Source organism: Saccopteryx leptura, chromosome 5, assembly GCF_036850995.1.
Source record: "Saccopteryx leptura isolate mSacLep1 chromosome 5, mSacLep1_pri_phased_curated, whole genome shotgun sequence".
NCBI lineage: Eukaryota > Metazoa > Chordata > Mammalia > Chiroptera > Emballonuridae > Saccopteryx > Saccopteryx leptura.
The window spans coordinates 220,438,914-220,454,393 of NC_089507.1; the positions used below are offsets into that span (position 1 = coordinate 220,438,914).

General features: G+C 65.6%; 1 protein-coding gene across 1 annotated transcript; it reads right to left on the reverse strand.

Moving 5' to 3' along the window:
* Positions 1 to 746: 746 nt before the first annotated feature.
* SRMS (src-related kinase lacking C-terminal regulatory tyrosine and N-terminal myristylation sites) lies at positions 747 to 9,973 on the reverse strand. The gene is made up of 8 exons (XM_066384412.1): positions 9,307 to 9,973; positions 4,583 to 4,704; positions 4,032 to 4,198; positions 3,305 to 3,446; positions 2,546 to 2,704; positions 1,874 to 2,055; positions 1,616 to 1,772; positions 747 to 1,489 (listed from the first exon to the last, which is right to left on the reverse strand). Exons 1-8 carry the CDS (start codon positions 9,666 to 9,668, stop codon positions 1,296 to 1,298), a joined length of 1,485 nt encoding a protein of 494 aa, XP_066240509.1. The 5' UTR covers positions 9,669 to 9,973; the 3' UTR covers positions 747 to 1,295.
* Positions 9,974 to 15,480: the final 5,507 nt, after the last annotated feature.

Here is a 15,480-nt window from a genome sequence, read left to right on the forward strand (position 1 = left end):
CCCTGTGGTGGGGACACTCCTCTGCCCCGAGAGGCACCAGAGGGTGGTGGGGACACTCCTCTGCTCCGAGAGGCACCAGAGGGTGGTGGGGACACTCCTCTGCCCCGAGATGCACCAGAGGGTGGTGGGGACACTCCTCTGCTCCGAGAGGCACCAGAGGGTGGTGGGGACACTCCTCTGCCCCGAGAGGCACCAGAGGGTGGTGGGGACACTCCTCTGCCCCGAGATGCACCAGAGGGTGGCCGTGCACGCCTCTGTCCCTTCTGCCCCGGAGCAGGTGCAGCCCCGCTCTGGAAATGCTGCTTCCTTGTCCCCAGAGAGCTCTGTCACCCAGGGACCGCCTCCCAGGGCACCCACCCGCCAGCCCACCTGCCTGGACAGCCATGCTGGCACCAGACCCTGCACCACCGAGGCAGAGGTGCTGGGGACCTCTCTGACCACGAGCCATCCGCCCCCAAAACAGCCACCCCGCCATCGGCCTGACCTCCCCGGGCCCTGACCCAGCCTCCCTCCCGCCCCCCGCGACCCCAAACCAGGGAGACAGAAAGGACTGTTCATGCCGCGCCCGCAGGGGGCCGTCTTTTTCCGGGCCCCCTGCTCTGGGCACCAAGTTGCCCTAGGGTGGGGGTCTGGGCCCCCGGGAGCCAGCTGTCCCTCTACCACAATGAACTGGCTGGTGGACCTGCCATCAGCTCAGCTCCTGCTCCCGTCGGGGGCCGAAGCCCACACATGACACATGTCTGTGCGTGTGTTTGACGTAGTCCACACGTATTTATTGAGCGCCGCCTCCCTGCACGCACAGGGTCGGCACGCAGGCAGCGACGTGCTCGTGGGAGGGAGGCAGTGGCTGTGCCCAGGCCTGGGAGCCCCCCCACACCAGCCCCTTCAACAAGGCCCTGGCAGGACTTTGGAGAAAACTGGGAAGCTGCACCAGCCGCTCTTGACCCTGGGAAGGAGTTAGGGCCCCACCCCGAGGCAGCATGCCCAGCGGGAGGAGTTACTTTAGCAGGGCTCAGGACTTCTCCACCCAGTCTCCCTGAGGTGGGAGCACACACGGGCTCCACCCGGACCTTCCTCGTGAGTTCCATCCCCGCCGGGACCTCTCCTCTCTGAGCGGGTGTCTGCGTGCGTCAGCCTGTGTGCACACGCGTGTGTGCGTCAGCAAGTGAGACAACTTGGCCAGAGCTCCGCAGGCTGGCCGTCCATCGCCCCGTCTGTGTTGAGGCGAACATCGTCCGGAGCAGAGGCCCTGCGGGGGGGAGAGCGGCCAGCAGCCTGAGGGTCCGGTGCCCGGGTCACGTGAGGGTGGGCTGCAGGTACTTGTGGATGGTGTCCAGCTTCTCCTGCAGCGCGGCGAAAGCCGGCCGCTCCTCGGGGATGCCCTTCCAGCACGCCAGCATGAGCACGTAGGCCTCAGCGGGGCAGGCCGCTGGTCGCGGCAGCCGGTACCCCCTGGCGATCTGCTGCAGCGTCTCCTGGTTGCTCATTCCTGGGGAGGCGGGGTCATGTGGGTCCCTCCCCCCTGCCCTTGCCCCACCCTGGTGCCCCTCCCTCTCTGGGGCGCAGGACGCACTGGGCAGGGTGTGCCCCTCCCGCGGGCTGCCGGGCGGCCCACCTTCGTAGGGACACTGGCCGTAGGTGAACACCTCGTAGAGCAACACCCCGAAGGACCAGACGTCCGACTTCTGGGAGTACACATGGTAGTTGGCGGCCTCAGGCGCCGTCCACTTGACGGGGATCTTGGAGCCGCTGCTCGGGGAGTAGACGTCATCCTGGTGAGGGGACACCGTGTGGTGGGGGTGGGCCAAGTGGTGCCCTCCCCGCCCACCCACTCCACCGCCCCGCGGGGACAGGAGCCCCAGTCCACACTCACCTTGAGCAGCCGGGCCAGGCCGAAGTCGGCCACCTTGCAGGCCAGGTCCTCTCCCACCAGCACGTTCCTGGCGGCCAGGTCCCGGTGGACGATGCGTCGCTCCTCCAGGTAGCTCATGCCCTCCGCCACCTGGCAGGCGAAGCCCAGCAGGACCGGCGGGCTCAGGACACTGCCCTCGGGGCCTGTGGGGCAGCAGAGAGTCACGGGGGACACTCCTCCCCAGGTCACTACCCTCTGTGCCTCCGTTTCCGCGTCGGAGACAGCGTGGGCCCCTGTGCGGCCACAGTGACCGCTCGGGGTGGGCTGCTCCTTGGCAACCTGGTCTGAGTCCCCAACAGGGACAGAGGAAGGCCAAAGTGGGGAAAGGACCCCCACCCCCCACGGGCTGAAGACCTTGTTCGGGGGCTGGTGACACTGACCGCCGCCCCCACCTACACTCACCCCGCCTGGAACCCAGTGCTCTGACTGTGCCCCCCCCCCCACACACACACAAGGCCCCAGGCCCGGCCCAGACCAGGGACCTGGAACCTGCTGTCGGCCAGAGCCCGGCATGGCCTTCTGGGCCTCGGAAGATCCAGCCTCCAACAGCAAGGCCTGGAGCCCGTCCCAGTCCGGGCCAGGAGGGGGCAGGGGTCACTGTCCGCAGGGCGGGCAGCAGCAGGGCGCACTCACTGCCCAGGAAGGCCTGCAGGCTGCCCTTGCGCATGAGCTCGGTGACGATGTACACGGGCTCCCCGGCGGAGCACACCGCGTGCAGCTGGATTAGCCGTGCGTGCCGCAGGCTCTTGAGCGTCTGGATCTCCTTGGCGAGGTCCGCGAGCTTCATGTCGGCTGCGGGAGAGGGTGCAGCTCCGGGACCCACCCACGCCCCTCCCCCGTGGGGGGGCGGGGAGGTTGGGGCGGGTCCCCCGTGGGGGGGCGGGGAGATGGGGGCGGGGGCGGGTCCCCCGTGGGGGGGCGGGGAGGTTGGGGCGGGTCCCCCGTGGGGGGGCGGGGAGGTTGGGAAGGGGGCGGGTCCCCCTGGGGGGGGCGGGGAGGTTGGGGCTGGTCCCCCGTGGGGGGGTGGGGAGGTTGGGGCTGGTCCCCCGTGGGGGGGTGGGGAGGTGGGGGCGGGTCCCCCGTGGGGGCGGGGGCGGGGAGGTGGGGGCGGGGGCGGGTCCCCGTGGGGGGGCGGGGAGGTTGGGGTGGGGGCGGGTCCCCCATGGGGGGGCGGGGAGAGGGGGCGGGTCCCCCGTGGGGGGGCGGGGAGGTTGGGGGGCGGGTCCCTGTGGGGGGGGGCGGGGAGGTGGGGCGGGGGCGGGTCCCCCGTGGGGGGGCGGGGAGGTTGGGGCGGGGGCGGGTCCCCGTGGGGGGGGGGCGGGGAGAGGGGGCGGGGGCGGGTCCCCCGTGGGGGGGGCGGGGAGGTTGGGGAGGGGGCGGGTCCTCACCCACCTGATTTGATGACCTTGACGGCCACGGGCACAGCCCCCAGCCACAGGCCTTCCCACACCTCCCCGAAGTAGCCCGCGCCCAGCTTCCTCCGCAGGGCGAACTCGGAGCGAGGTCGTTCCCACTCGTCCTGCTGGGGGGGCTCCTGTGGGGGCGACATTCAGTGCCTCAGCCTGCGCCCAGGGCACAGTGGCAGTTTCTCCGGGCCAGGCCTCTGCGTCTGTGCCCAACGCAGGCTCAGTGTTGGCCCTGCCAGGAGCTGACCTGCCCCGGCTGGGCTGCGACTGCTTCCGGACCTAAGTGGTGCTTTTGCTGGAGGGGACGTGTTGGTCCACACACACTCATTACTGCCCGGAGAGGCTGTCATTATGCGGACAGAGGAACTGGGTCGAGGTCCGGGCCCCTCATTCTGGGATGGCGGCGGAGGACCCCGGCTCCAGCCCAGGTGTGGCTCTTCGGGTCAGCACCTCCTCCCACACCCCTCCCCCGCCCCCGGGCCTGGGGGCTGCTTCCGGCGCCTTCCCCAGATGCACCCCAAACTCGCCCCTGCCTTCCCTCACGGCTGCCCTGCAGGGCTTGGCCTCCCTCACCCAGGGCTCTCGGGAAAACCCACCCAGCCCTGGGGCGGGGCCCCCACCAGATTGTGGAGGTTATGCCCCCCCCTCCCCGCCCCGCACTGTCTGAGGCCCAGCCAGGGCCCCCGCCGGCCGTGGGGTGGGGACAGGCCCACCTGGGACACACAGGGCTGCAGCAGCGGGTTCTGGGTCAGCTTCCAGTTGGCCTTGTAGTAGGTGAGCAGCTCCTCCAGGCTGGGGAAGAGACGGCCCTTCTGCAAGTAGACGCTGCCGTCGGCCGCCGTGGATATGCGGTAGTGGCGGACTTTGGCCTGGACCCGGACTGGAAGGGGGCAGAGATAGCGGCTGTGCCCTGACCCTCCACCACCTGAGCCAGGAGTCCACCACTACCTTCCCCGGAGCTGAGGAGGAGAGAGCATGGGTGGCTACAGGCCAGAGCAGTGGACGGGGGCTGGCGTGGGGCTCTTGCTGGCGTGTGTGCGGAGCAGAGTGGGCTCAAGGGGTGCTGGTGTGAGTCTGCGAGGTGTGGGAGGGGAGGGGCAGGATGAGCAGAGGAGCTCAGGGGTGAGTGAGGACAGACACACCAGGAGAGAGCAGCAGGCGCGGTCAGGCCCAGGGTGGTGCTGGGCTGGAGGACGGACCCCGAGGTCACGAGTGTTCTGGCCCGGCGGGGCTGCCCAGGGCACCGCAGGGGCGACCCTTGTACCTGACAGCGAATAGTCTCCCCGGCTGCTCTCGCTGGGCCGGATGAGGAAGGCCCCTGGTGCGTTGGCCGGGGACAGGAGCAGCTGCTGGGCCTGGGTGCGGCCGATACCACCGAAGTACCAGCTGCAAAGGGCGGGCACAGTGGTCACCAGGCAAACCCAGCCCTAGGGACCCCTGCCTCACGCTGGTCAGAGGCCCCGCCTGCCCACCCTGTGCCCCCAGCCCCAGCCCCCAGCACTCGGCCTCCAGAGTTGTTGGGGACGGGACAGGAGGGCCGCTTGGGATGGCGTGCAGCTGACAGCCACCAGCAGTGACCTGCGTCAGGTGAAACCGTCCACTCATCTTAGCCACAGGCTCTCCAGTAGTTCCTGCTCATAAAATGACCATCAGCCCAGGCCACAGGCTAACAGTTAGCCTGGCCACAGACTGAACCTGGCAAACTCAAGACAGCTAAGCCCCTGTGAGGGATGGGGGCCCACCGGGAACCAAGGAGCCCTGAGGATGCCCGGGTGTGTGGGCTGGGCTGCAGGTGTGGCCTGGAGGAACCGTGGATGCCGCCTGGCTGGGCATGGCCCACATGCCTCAGGAGGTCACAGGCGGGTATAAGAAGCAGCCTGCACCTTGGAGCGGACAGGGAGGCCCTAGACTAGAGCAAGAGGCCTGAGACTGGCTGGGCAGGTGGTTAGCAGAGACTGGGGGTAGAGGGAGGCTCAAAGCATTGAGCGTCCACCCCTGAGGAGCCCTGCCCAGCACAGGCCGGCCCAAGCCCCAGACCCTCTGCTCATACAGAGATGCCACCGTGGAGGCCACCCCAAGCACCAGGGTGGCAGGGGTCCCAGGTGCCGACTCCTTACTCTGTGTGGGATTTCCAGACACTCCGGGAACCCACACACCTGAGTGTGGGGTCGGGCAGGCTCGCCTGGGGCTCCCCCGTCAGATACTTCATCTGGACGAGCACTCCCCTTGAGTCAGGCCAGGTGCGGCCACTGACCCCAACCCGTCCCCTGCGTCTGTTCCCCAAGGCCCAGGTAGGGGAACCTCTCACCCGAGTTAGCTTCCTCCCTGAAGCCTCCTCATACCTGGAACATCTAGGGACCCAGTGACAAGAGGCCTGCCCCCAAGAGGAGCTGCAGATGCTCAGAGGAGCCACAGATACTCAGGGACAGGGACAGTCCTGTGAGAACAGCCCCTCATCCACCCTGAGGGACAGCACAGGAACCTGGCTCTCAGACTACCTGGGGGGGGGGGCAACGCATGACTCACAAAGAGTCAAACACAAGGAGGGCATGTCCCATAAAGAGGGGAGCGGGTGCAGGCGGGTCCTGCTGGAGCCGGGGGTGAAGGCAGGGCCTGCAGGAGGGGGCAGCGGCACTTACACCCACCCTGGGGAGCAGTGAGCAGGGGGCCGGGACCCACCACGGCCAGAGCGCTGAGGCTGGGCTGAGCTGGACAGAAGGAAGTCAAGACAGAGAGGTGAGGTGCTGGCGGGTGGAGGGGCAGAGGCCTGGGGAATGCGGGGAGACAGAATCAGCAGACAGGGCGGGGGGCGGGGTCGAGCACCCGTGGACCCTACGTGGGTCCCAGAGACGATACCTGGTGGAGCAGCAAGCTCAGGGCCACACTGATTGGGCAGCGGGAGGTACAGCCCTGAGCCTGCCGGGCTCCCCTCTAACCCACCCCGGGGCCTTGGGCTGCCAGGGAGAGCATCGCAGGCGTGAGGCGGCTACAGGGAGCCTTCCCAGGACAGCAGGGGCTACAGCGAGCCTTCCCAGGACAGCAGGGGCTACAGCGAACCTTCCCAGGACAGCAGGGGCTACAGCGAGCCTTCCCAGGACAGCAGGGGCCACAGCGAGCCTTCCCAGGACAGCAGGGGCCACAGAGAGCCTTCCCAGGACAGCAGGGGCCACAGAGAGCCTTCCCAGGACAGCAGGGGCCACAGCAAACCTTCCCAGGACAGCAGGGGCCACAGCGAGCCTTCCCAGGACAGCAGGGGCCACAGCGAGCCTTCTCAGGACAGCAGGGGCTACAGCGAGCCTTCCCAGGACAGCAGGGGCTACAGCGAGCCTTCCCAGGACAGCAGGGGCTACAGCGAGCCTTCCCAGGACAGCAGGGGCTACAGCGAACCTTCCCAGGACAGCAGGCTCGTGGGGAACAGGGAGAGCATCTCAGGTGTGAGGCGGCTACAGCGAGCCTTCCCAGGACAGCAGGGGCCACAGCGAGCCTTCCCAGGACAGCAGGGGCCACAGCGAACCTTCCCAGGACAGCAGGGGCCACAGCGAGCCTTCCCAGGACAGCAGGGGCCACAGAGAGCCTTCCCAGGACAGCAGGGGCCACAGCGAGCCTTCCCAGGACAGCAGGGGCCACAGCGAGCCTTCCCAGGACAGCAGGGGCCACAGCGAGCCTTCCCAGGACAGCAGGGGCTACAGCGAGCCTTCCCAGGACAGCAGGGGCTACAGCGAGCCTTCCCAGGACAGCAGGGGCTACAGCGAACCTTCCCAGGACAGCAGGCTCGTGGGGAACAGGGAGAGCATCTCAGGTGTGAGGCGGCTACAGCAAGCCTTCCCAGGACAGCAGGGGCCACAGCGAGCCTTCCCAGGACAGCAGGGGCCACAGAGAGCCTTCCCAGGACAGCAGGGGCCACAGCGAGCCTTCCCAGGACAGCAGGGGCCACAGAGAGCCTTCCCAGGACAGCAGGGGCCACAGCGAGCCTTCCCAGGACAGCAGGGGCCACAGCGAGCCTTCCCAGGACAGCAGGGGCTACAGCGAGCCTTCCCAGGACAGCAGGGGCCACAGCGAGCCTTCCCAGGACAGCAGGGGCCACAGCGAGCCTTCCCAGGACAGCAGGCTCGTGGGGAACAGGGAGAGCATCTCAGGTGTGAGGCGGCTACAGCGAGCCTTCCCAGGACAGCAGGCTCGTGGGGAACAGGGAGAGCATCTCAGGTGTGAGGCGGCTACAGCGAGCCTTCCCAGGACAGCAGGCTCGTGGGGAACAGGGAGAACCAGAGGCTTCCCCACTCGGTCCCCCCGCCCCCGCCCCCTGGAGCCCCAGGGCCTGGGATGCGAGCTGAGGCCCGGTGCACACCCTGGGCTGCAGGGATGCTCTCTGGGTCCCCCCTGGAGACGGGGACTGTGGGTGAGATAGGACCGTAGGGGCTTCAGCAGCTCAGGAGCGGCGCGGCCTCACCGTGGGGGTTGAAGGGCTGACCCACCCAGCCAGTCCGGCCCAGGGACAGGTGTCTGAGGCTAATGACCCTGTGCGTGCGGTGAGCCCTTTCATCTCCAGCCCGGGCAAACAGTCATTAGCTCTTCCTCTTGGCAGCCCCTGCCCCACCCCTGCCAGCCTGCTCCAGGAGAGGCTCTGCTCTGTTCTCCACTCCTGGGGTGACTGTGGGCCCCTCCCCATCAGAGCGGCTGCTTGGTCCCAGGCGTGGGGTGGGGGCTAGAAGGCACCTTCCTGTGACCCACCTCCACATCTGCAAACCCCCCAGGAGTCTGGAAGGGGGCCCGAGGGAGGTGGGGACCCAATGCTGATCCCCCAAGGACACGTCCAAGGCTCAGGCCTGGCCCAGCTGGGAGCAGGACGGGTGAGGTCTGGGGGCGGGTCAGGGTGAGGTCTGGGGGCGGGTCAGGGTGAGGTCTGGGGGCAGGTCAGGGTGAGGTCTGGGGGCGGGTCGGTGAGGTCTGTGCAGCACAGTGGGCAGCTTGGCAGGAAAGTGAGGCTGGTCTCTGCTGCCTGCTCTCACCCACCCAGCAGGCCACCCCCGTGCACACCGGGGATGAGAGGAGGTCACCCCCGAGTGTCCTCTAGCTGATGACCATCCAGTTAGACATCAGGGACTGCGATGGCCGCCACAGCCAGCTGACCCGCTGCATTCAGGGGAAAGCTGGGTCAACCGCCCTGGGACGGGGCCCTGCTCTGAGCGGGCAAACGGCTGTGTCAGGAGGCTACCTGGTCTCGTGGACCTGGAGCTGGAGTTCAGAGAGGTCACCTCCTCTGAGGAGGCCACCGGGAGAACCTCCACCCTCTGTCTTCTCCCTTCCGTGATGACAGACAGGTGTACACACAGCCAGATGCCAATGCAGCTAACTCCCGTCTGCAGACTGCCCCTGCCCTACGGGGGGAGATAGATGGTTCCCCTCCCTGTGTCCACTCAAAACAAGCTTCTTGGGGAGCAATACCAAAGGCCAGGATCATGACTGACCCATACCCGGCCCAGAGCAGGTGAAGGGGGGCTCTTGAATGTGGACAGGTGAGAGGGGCAGGTGAAGGCACCTCTCTGACCCAGCTGTAACCCCCCCCCGTCACCACCTCACCCCTCAGGGCACATCTGGTGTCCTCACCAAGAGGGCAGAGCTGTGTCTGTCTCACTTGAACTACACCCTAGACCCTCGCTCTGCCCTCTGCGCGGTGACCGCTCGCCCAGCCTTGTGGAATGAGGGACCCCGAGAAGGCTCTATCTAGGCTGAGTCCCTTTGTGGGAGCAAGAAGGCTTGTGGCCAGCCGGTCGGACAGAGTCCCAATGTGACCTGCCAGGGAGGGACAGGCATACACACCACGCAGACAACCTGCTGCTGGGCCGCGCCCCAGGCTGTGTGTGCTGACCGTGGTACCACGACGGGGCTCTAAGGAGCCCTGCCACTGATACGTGAACACCCAACCTTCCCGCAGTGGCCACCCCTGCACTTGTTCGCTCACCCCTGACGCCCCGAGCAGGTGGTACTCACAGTTGTTCTGAGAGCGTCTCAGGGGTGGCCTCGGCCACACAGGCGATGGGCACGAGCCCCATGCTGGGCTGGCCAGAGAGCCTGCGAGCAAAGATGTAGTCACCCTCTTCCTTGAGGGCATAGAGCCTGTCCCCGCGGCTGACACTGAGCTCGTCCGCACACCGCGCTGTGAAGTCGCACAGCGCCCTGAAGAGCTGCCCGCGCGCCGGGGGGCTGTGGGGTGCAGCGGCGCGGGGCTGCGCCTCGGCGTCCGCGCCGGGGTCCGGGAAGCAGGCCATGCGGTGGGCCAAGGCACCCGCCGGCCAGATCTTGTCCCAGACGAAGGACAAGAAGGCCAGACGCTTCCTGAGGAAGGACTCCATGCTGCGGGGCGTCCAGGGCCCTGCAAGGGAGGGGACTTCCGACGAGGGAGAAACTGGAAGGGCCGGTGGGGCCGCAAGGCAGCGTCGGGAGCCTCGCTGCGTGCGCCTGGCCTGGCGCGAGGTGGGGGTGCCAGGTCACTGCAGAGAGCCGCCGCAGGCAGGACCAGGCGTGCAGAACCCCGGGCTGGTCTCTGGGCTGGTGTTCAGACTATGTTGGGGGGCAGGTGGCCCTCTAGCCCCCCCCAGGCCAGGTGACAGCTGCTCCTCTTCTCGACCTCTAGGACATCTTGTGGGCAGACCTTGGCCCCAAGAGCTCAGAGCCACTTGGGGCTAGGGCAGGCGTCCCGAGGGCGGGGCAGGAGTCCCTGGGGCGGGGCAGGGGTGGGGTCTTGGGCGGACCGCCCCCTTCCTCCTCACCTGGGCCCTCCCCCAAGCCCAGGCAGAAGGGAGCGGTGCTGCTCTGCCCGGGATAGGAGCCCACCCATGCAGGGCCAGCCCCTTGAGCACACTAAAGCAAACTGACCACTGCTCAGGTCCGCCTGTGTTTCTGAACTAAGTGCGGAGAGCAAACCGCAGCCAGCCAGGCTCTGGAATGGGGTCCCTGCGGGGGAGTCTGGGAGTGGCTGGGATCCCCCACCCCACCCCTGCTCTTTCTCCCAGGGTGTCTGCCCCCAGCCGCGCCCTTTCGGCACCGGGTTCGTCACCAAAGCCTCATCCCTCTTCTGATGACTTGAGACCTTCCTTCCACACCCCAAACTCCAGCTACACCCAGACATTCCCTCTCTGTGGTGGGTGGGCACAACAAACATGTGCGACGATTGTCCACCCACGGGCCCCAGAGAGGCGGCAGAGGGTCTTCCCTGAACCTGAACTGCACCCCGGAGCCCAGGTGTGGGGTGGGGAGCTCCCTACCCCACACCTGGGGAGCAACGTGTGCTGTTAGCAAACTGCAGTGTGACCGCCACCCCGTGAACTAAAGGAGGCACAGGCCCCTCCCCAGGGGCGGCTCCGTGCAGCTGAGACTCAGCCTGTGTGTGGGCTGGGGGGGGGGGGCGTTGAGAGGAAGATATTCACAAATACAGAATTAAGGGAGGCCTGGAAGGGCCTGCAGGCCCCACCCACCACCGGCTCCTCCCAGAGCAAGTGTGGGTTTTGGACTCAGGTTTTCCTCCATCTAGAATAGATCCCCGGCTCCTCCCCCTAGGAAGCCGTGCCCCTGACCCATGCTGCTGGCCGCAGGAGGACCCCTCAGCCTGAGGGAGGGCCTCACTCATTCTGACCCTGCTGGGTGGGGTCAGGCACTCAGAACACTGGGCACATTCCTTCTGGAGACTCCCCATCCCCCTGAGTCGCAGGGCCCGGCCTCAGCACATTCTTTCTGCTGTGGGGGGCAGGCAGGGGGAGCCCTCCTTTGTCCTCTGGTCTGGCCCCCACTCCCAGTCTCCAGGCCTCAGATAAATACCCCCATGGTGGCCTCAGGTCTTCCTCCTCCTACAGGTGAGGAAACCAGGTCTGTCCATCCCTTCTCGGGGTCAGAGCAGGGACACTTTTGTAGCAGGAACCTGCGTTGGGAAGTGGGGACTCCCCCAGCTTGCAAAGAACTGTGGCCTGTCTCCATTGTCTCCAGGTAATGCTGATAGAGGGTCCGAGGGAGACCCCTATTTCTCAGTCCAGGTCAGAGGGCTCTGCAGGTAGCACCCCACTCATGGCCGGTCAAGCGCAGTGCAGCCCGGCCGCAGGGGCCTACACAAGGAAGTTCCCCCCATGACTCTGCCGTCCTCCATCACTAGGGACAGTGCTGGGTGGGGCTGGAGCGTGTAGATGGACGTGAGTGAGGCGGAGGCCCCCCCAGCTCTGGATGTGGGCAGAGGACAGGGTTCAAATCCTGCTCTCAGACTCAGGAGCCAAAGGCAAGGGGCTGATCTCTCCGTGCCTCTGTTTCCCCATCTGTAAGAACACTGAGCTCACAGCTGCACAGTGAGGTCTGAGACCAGGCCTTCCGGCATTCAGGCTGAGGTTGGATTCATGTGTGTGGATGGCACACTATGGGGGTGTCTGTGCTCAGGGGCACTCCCCTCCCCCAGGGCTCACTGCCCTCTGGGTCCAGGATGGCTCTGCTGAAGGCAGCACAACCTGGGGGCGGGAGGCTGTAGGCAGTGAAACAAGACAGAGAAACAGCCTGACCAGGTGGTGGCGCAGTGGATAGAGCGTCGGACTGGGATGCGGAAGGACCCAGGTTCGAGATCCTGAGGTCGCCAGCTTGAGCGTGGGCTCATCTGGCTTGAGCAAAGAGCTCACCAGCTTAGACCCAAGGTCGCTGGCTCCAGCAAGGGGTCACTCGGTCTGCTGAAGGCCCGTGGTCAAGGCACATGTGAGAAAGCAATCAATGAACAACTAAGAAGTCGCAACACGCAACGAGAAACTGATGATTGATGCTTCTCATCTCTCTCCCTTCCTGTCTGTCTGTCCCTGTCTATCTCTGCCTCTGTAAAAAAAAAAAAAAGACAGAGAAACAGAGGGGACCACGCCTTGGAATGTCACTCAGAAAGGACCGACTAAGGCTGCATGCACCCAGCCTGCAGGCTGGGGAATGTGGGGAGAGAGGGGCTGGTCTTCAGGGCTTCACACTGAAGGCTGCCTTACACGCGGTTCTCCAGCACGATGACAGAAAACAATGACAGAAATGAGTGGTTGCTGGGACTTAGGCAGCTTGGGGACGGGCGGGAAGTGGGTGAGGCCAGAAGAGGAAGTGTGGGCTCCTGTAGAGCTGGCTAGGGGTGGAAGGCTGGGGGGGTCCTGCTTCTGGACGTCAGTGTCACTACCCCGCTGTGATTTTATGCAGAGTGTCTACAAGAAGTGGACAAAAGCTTCGTGAGACCTCTGTTGTCTTACAACTGGGCATGATCTACTATTATCTCAAAAGTTTAACTGCAAAATATTAGAAAAAAAAAAAATGGGTGGGCCCAGCCTGACCAGGCGGTGGTGCAGTGGATAGAGCGTCGGACTGGGATGCCGAGGACCCAGGTTCGAGACCCCAAGGTCGCCAGCTTGAGCGCAGGCTCATCTGGTTTGAGCAAGGCTCACCAGCTTGAGCCCAAGGTCACTGGCTCGAGCAAGGGGTCACTCAGTCTGCTGTAGCCCCTCCCATCAAGGCACATATGAGAAAACAATCAATGAACAATTAAGGAAACGCAATGAAGAATTGATGTTTCTCATCTCTCTCCCTTCCTGTCTATCCTTATCTGTCCCTCTCTCTGACTCTCTCTGTCTCTGTCACACACACACACACACACACACACACACACACACACACACACACACAAAGGGTGGGCCCAAACAGATGGCCGAGGTCCGGGACGTGCCTGGCCTGCCCCATGGGAAGCACTACTGTGCACCCCACCCTCTCTGTGAGTGGGCTGCAGAGTTGAGGGGTGTCTTCTTCCCCCCTCAACCTTCAGACAACACCCTCCCTTTCAAAATAGCCCAGCCCTTGCCCCATCAGATCCCGAAAAAATAGCAGCTCTCTCTGCTGAGTTAGAGCTCAGAGCAGAGCGAGGAGGGCAGACAGGACCTCAGCCACATTCTCTCCAGGTTTAACTGTCAGGGGCCTCTGCCCAGGCCTGGACCTAAGGCAGGCTGGTGAGCAGAGATAGCCAGGGGAAGACCCCTCCCAGGGTGGGGTCACTCAGAGGTCTGGGGGTGGATGGGAGGGGCTCTGGCCACAGAACAGACTGGGAGGGGACTGAGGGACAGACACCCTATCCTGGAAGAGACCCCACCACTGACCTCCAAAGAAGAGGTGACAAAAGGTGGCAATGGGCATCCCTGCCTCCCTAGTCCTCCCTCAAGGTGGGCAGGGGTGCCCTGGGGTGTCAGACTGACAACTGTGGGGGAAGACCCAGGCTGGCTGGGCAGTCCAGGAGGTCCTGAGCTAGCTGGCTGTTGCAAGTGGGGCTTCCGAAGCTGAGAACACCTCAGAGGGGATGTGGAGACCCATTTATTCAGACCAGGGTCAGGGGCAACAGCGTGGGAGAGAACGCCTGCTGTCCCTTCACTAGGGTGACATGTCACTCATCTACCAGTTCAGGTGGTCCCTGCCTCTGGGCAGCCACACCGAGGGGAAGGAGGGTCCCCGGAGCGCGCCCAGCCAGAGGTGAAGCAGGACCCCCCACCAGGAGCCCCGCGGATGGAGCGCGGTGCCGGCAAGACCACTCAGGGACGGGTCCCCGCCCAGAGGTCCCATCGGCCTCCGTTTATTCCACTGGTGGGACCCTCCTGCAAGCCGAGCTGTCGGACCACCTGCGGTGGCTCCCCGGTCGGTCCCTGGGAAGAGAGCGAAGTCCATGGACAGTTCCTCCAAGCCGAGACCCAGAGCAGTCCGGGGCTGAGGACCCGGCTGAGATCAGTGGTTCCTTTCGGCGGGGTCCTGGGACCACAGAGCGCACCCTGCGCGGTCCTCCCGCAGTCCCCCAAGTCGTGGCACCCGACCGGGCGGAGTCTCCCCGCCTCTCCCTCGGCTTCCGCCTCACCCCGCCCCCACTCCTGGGGGTCGGGAGGGGGGGGGGGCACGGCATCACAAAGGCTCGCGATCCCCATGGCAACCCCCTGGACGCCGCGGTGCGAAGCTGAACGCCCCCGCTCCGCGCACAGTCGGCCTCAGGGCTCCGCGCGCTCTGGTAGGCCGGGCAGGTGGACGCTCAGAGAGGCTGGGTGAGGCCCGGTGGGGGAAGGGGGCGGAGGGCGTGCAGGGGCCGTGGGGTGGCGACGGAGTCGGGGGAGGTCGCAGGGAGGTGGGCCTGGGAGCAAGGAGGCTGTGGCGGGCTGGAGAAGGCGGGGCCTCTGGGTAGGCGGGCCACGGAGCCTGGGGACACCTCCCCGGAGCTCCCACCGACCCATCTGCAGTTTTCCGCCTGGGAGACTGTTGGCTACTGGAAATATCCCTGATCGGTAGCCAGATCCAAGGACACAGGTTCCCTCCAGAGGCCAGAGTAAGACTCAGGCCATAAGTTCTGGGGTCCTGGTCTTGGCTGGTCTGTCACCGCAGATATCCTCTCTGCTATGACCCGGGGCTGGTCTGGCTCCTTTGCCCCAGGAAGGTCAAGGGCTAACCTCTGGAGAAGGAGGCAGCTGGCCCCAACTTTTCCCTGCCATTGAACCGTGGTTTCTTGGGCAAGTCACTCAGCCTACTGGGTCTGTAACTTACCCAACCTTTGGGGTGCTCAGCCCTTCTGAGGAGACCCTGGGGGTGGCTGGGACCCGGGACAGCAGCCAGCCAGGCTGGCTCCGTCTCCGAGGGTCCCCAGCTTGCAAGGACAGTCCTTGTGGACCTGTGGCCGAGGCCCACAGCTGTACCTAGCTCTGGAGGCATGGACACGCAGAGCTAGGCGTCTGGGGTGGGGTGGGGGAAGGTCGTGGCCCAGAAGGACCATCAGGCTGTGGGTTCAGTGGCTGGCCTCAAACTCTAGGTTTGAGAGCAAGCTGCAAACCATCTTAACCTCAAATGCCCCGTCTTTCAAAGGGAGTGACAGTATCTTACCACCTCTGAGGCTCTCCTGTGTCGTCAGGGAGCTCGTTGAAGCGCACGGGGGCCCCAGGACACTGGGGGAAGGGGCAGTACCTGGGAGCTAACAGGGCCGGGCCTCAGCGTGAGGCCTGGAGCCACCCTGCCTCCTCGCTGGCCCTGGTCATCCACTGGACGGCCTCAGAGTGAGGCCTGGAGCCACCCTGCCTCCTCGCTGGCCCTGGTCATCCACTGGACGGCCTCAGAGTGAGGCCTGGAGCCACCCTGCCTCCTCGCTGGCCCTGGTCATCC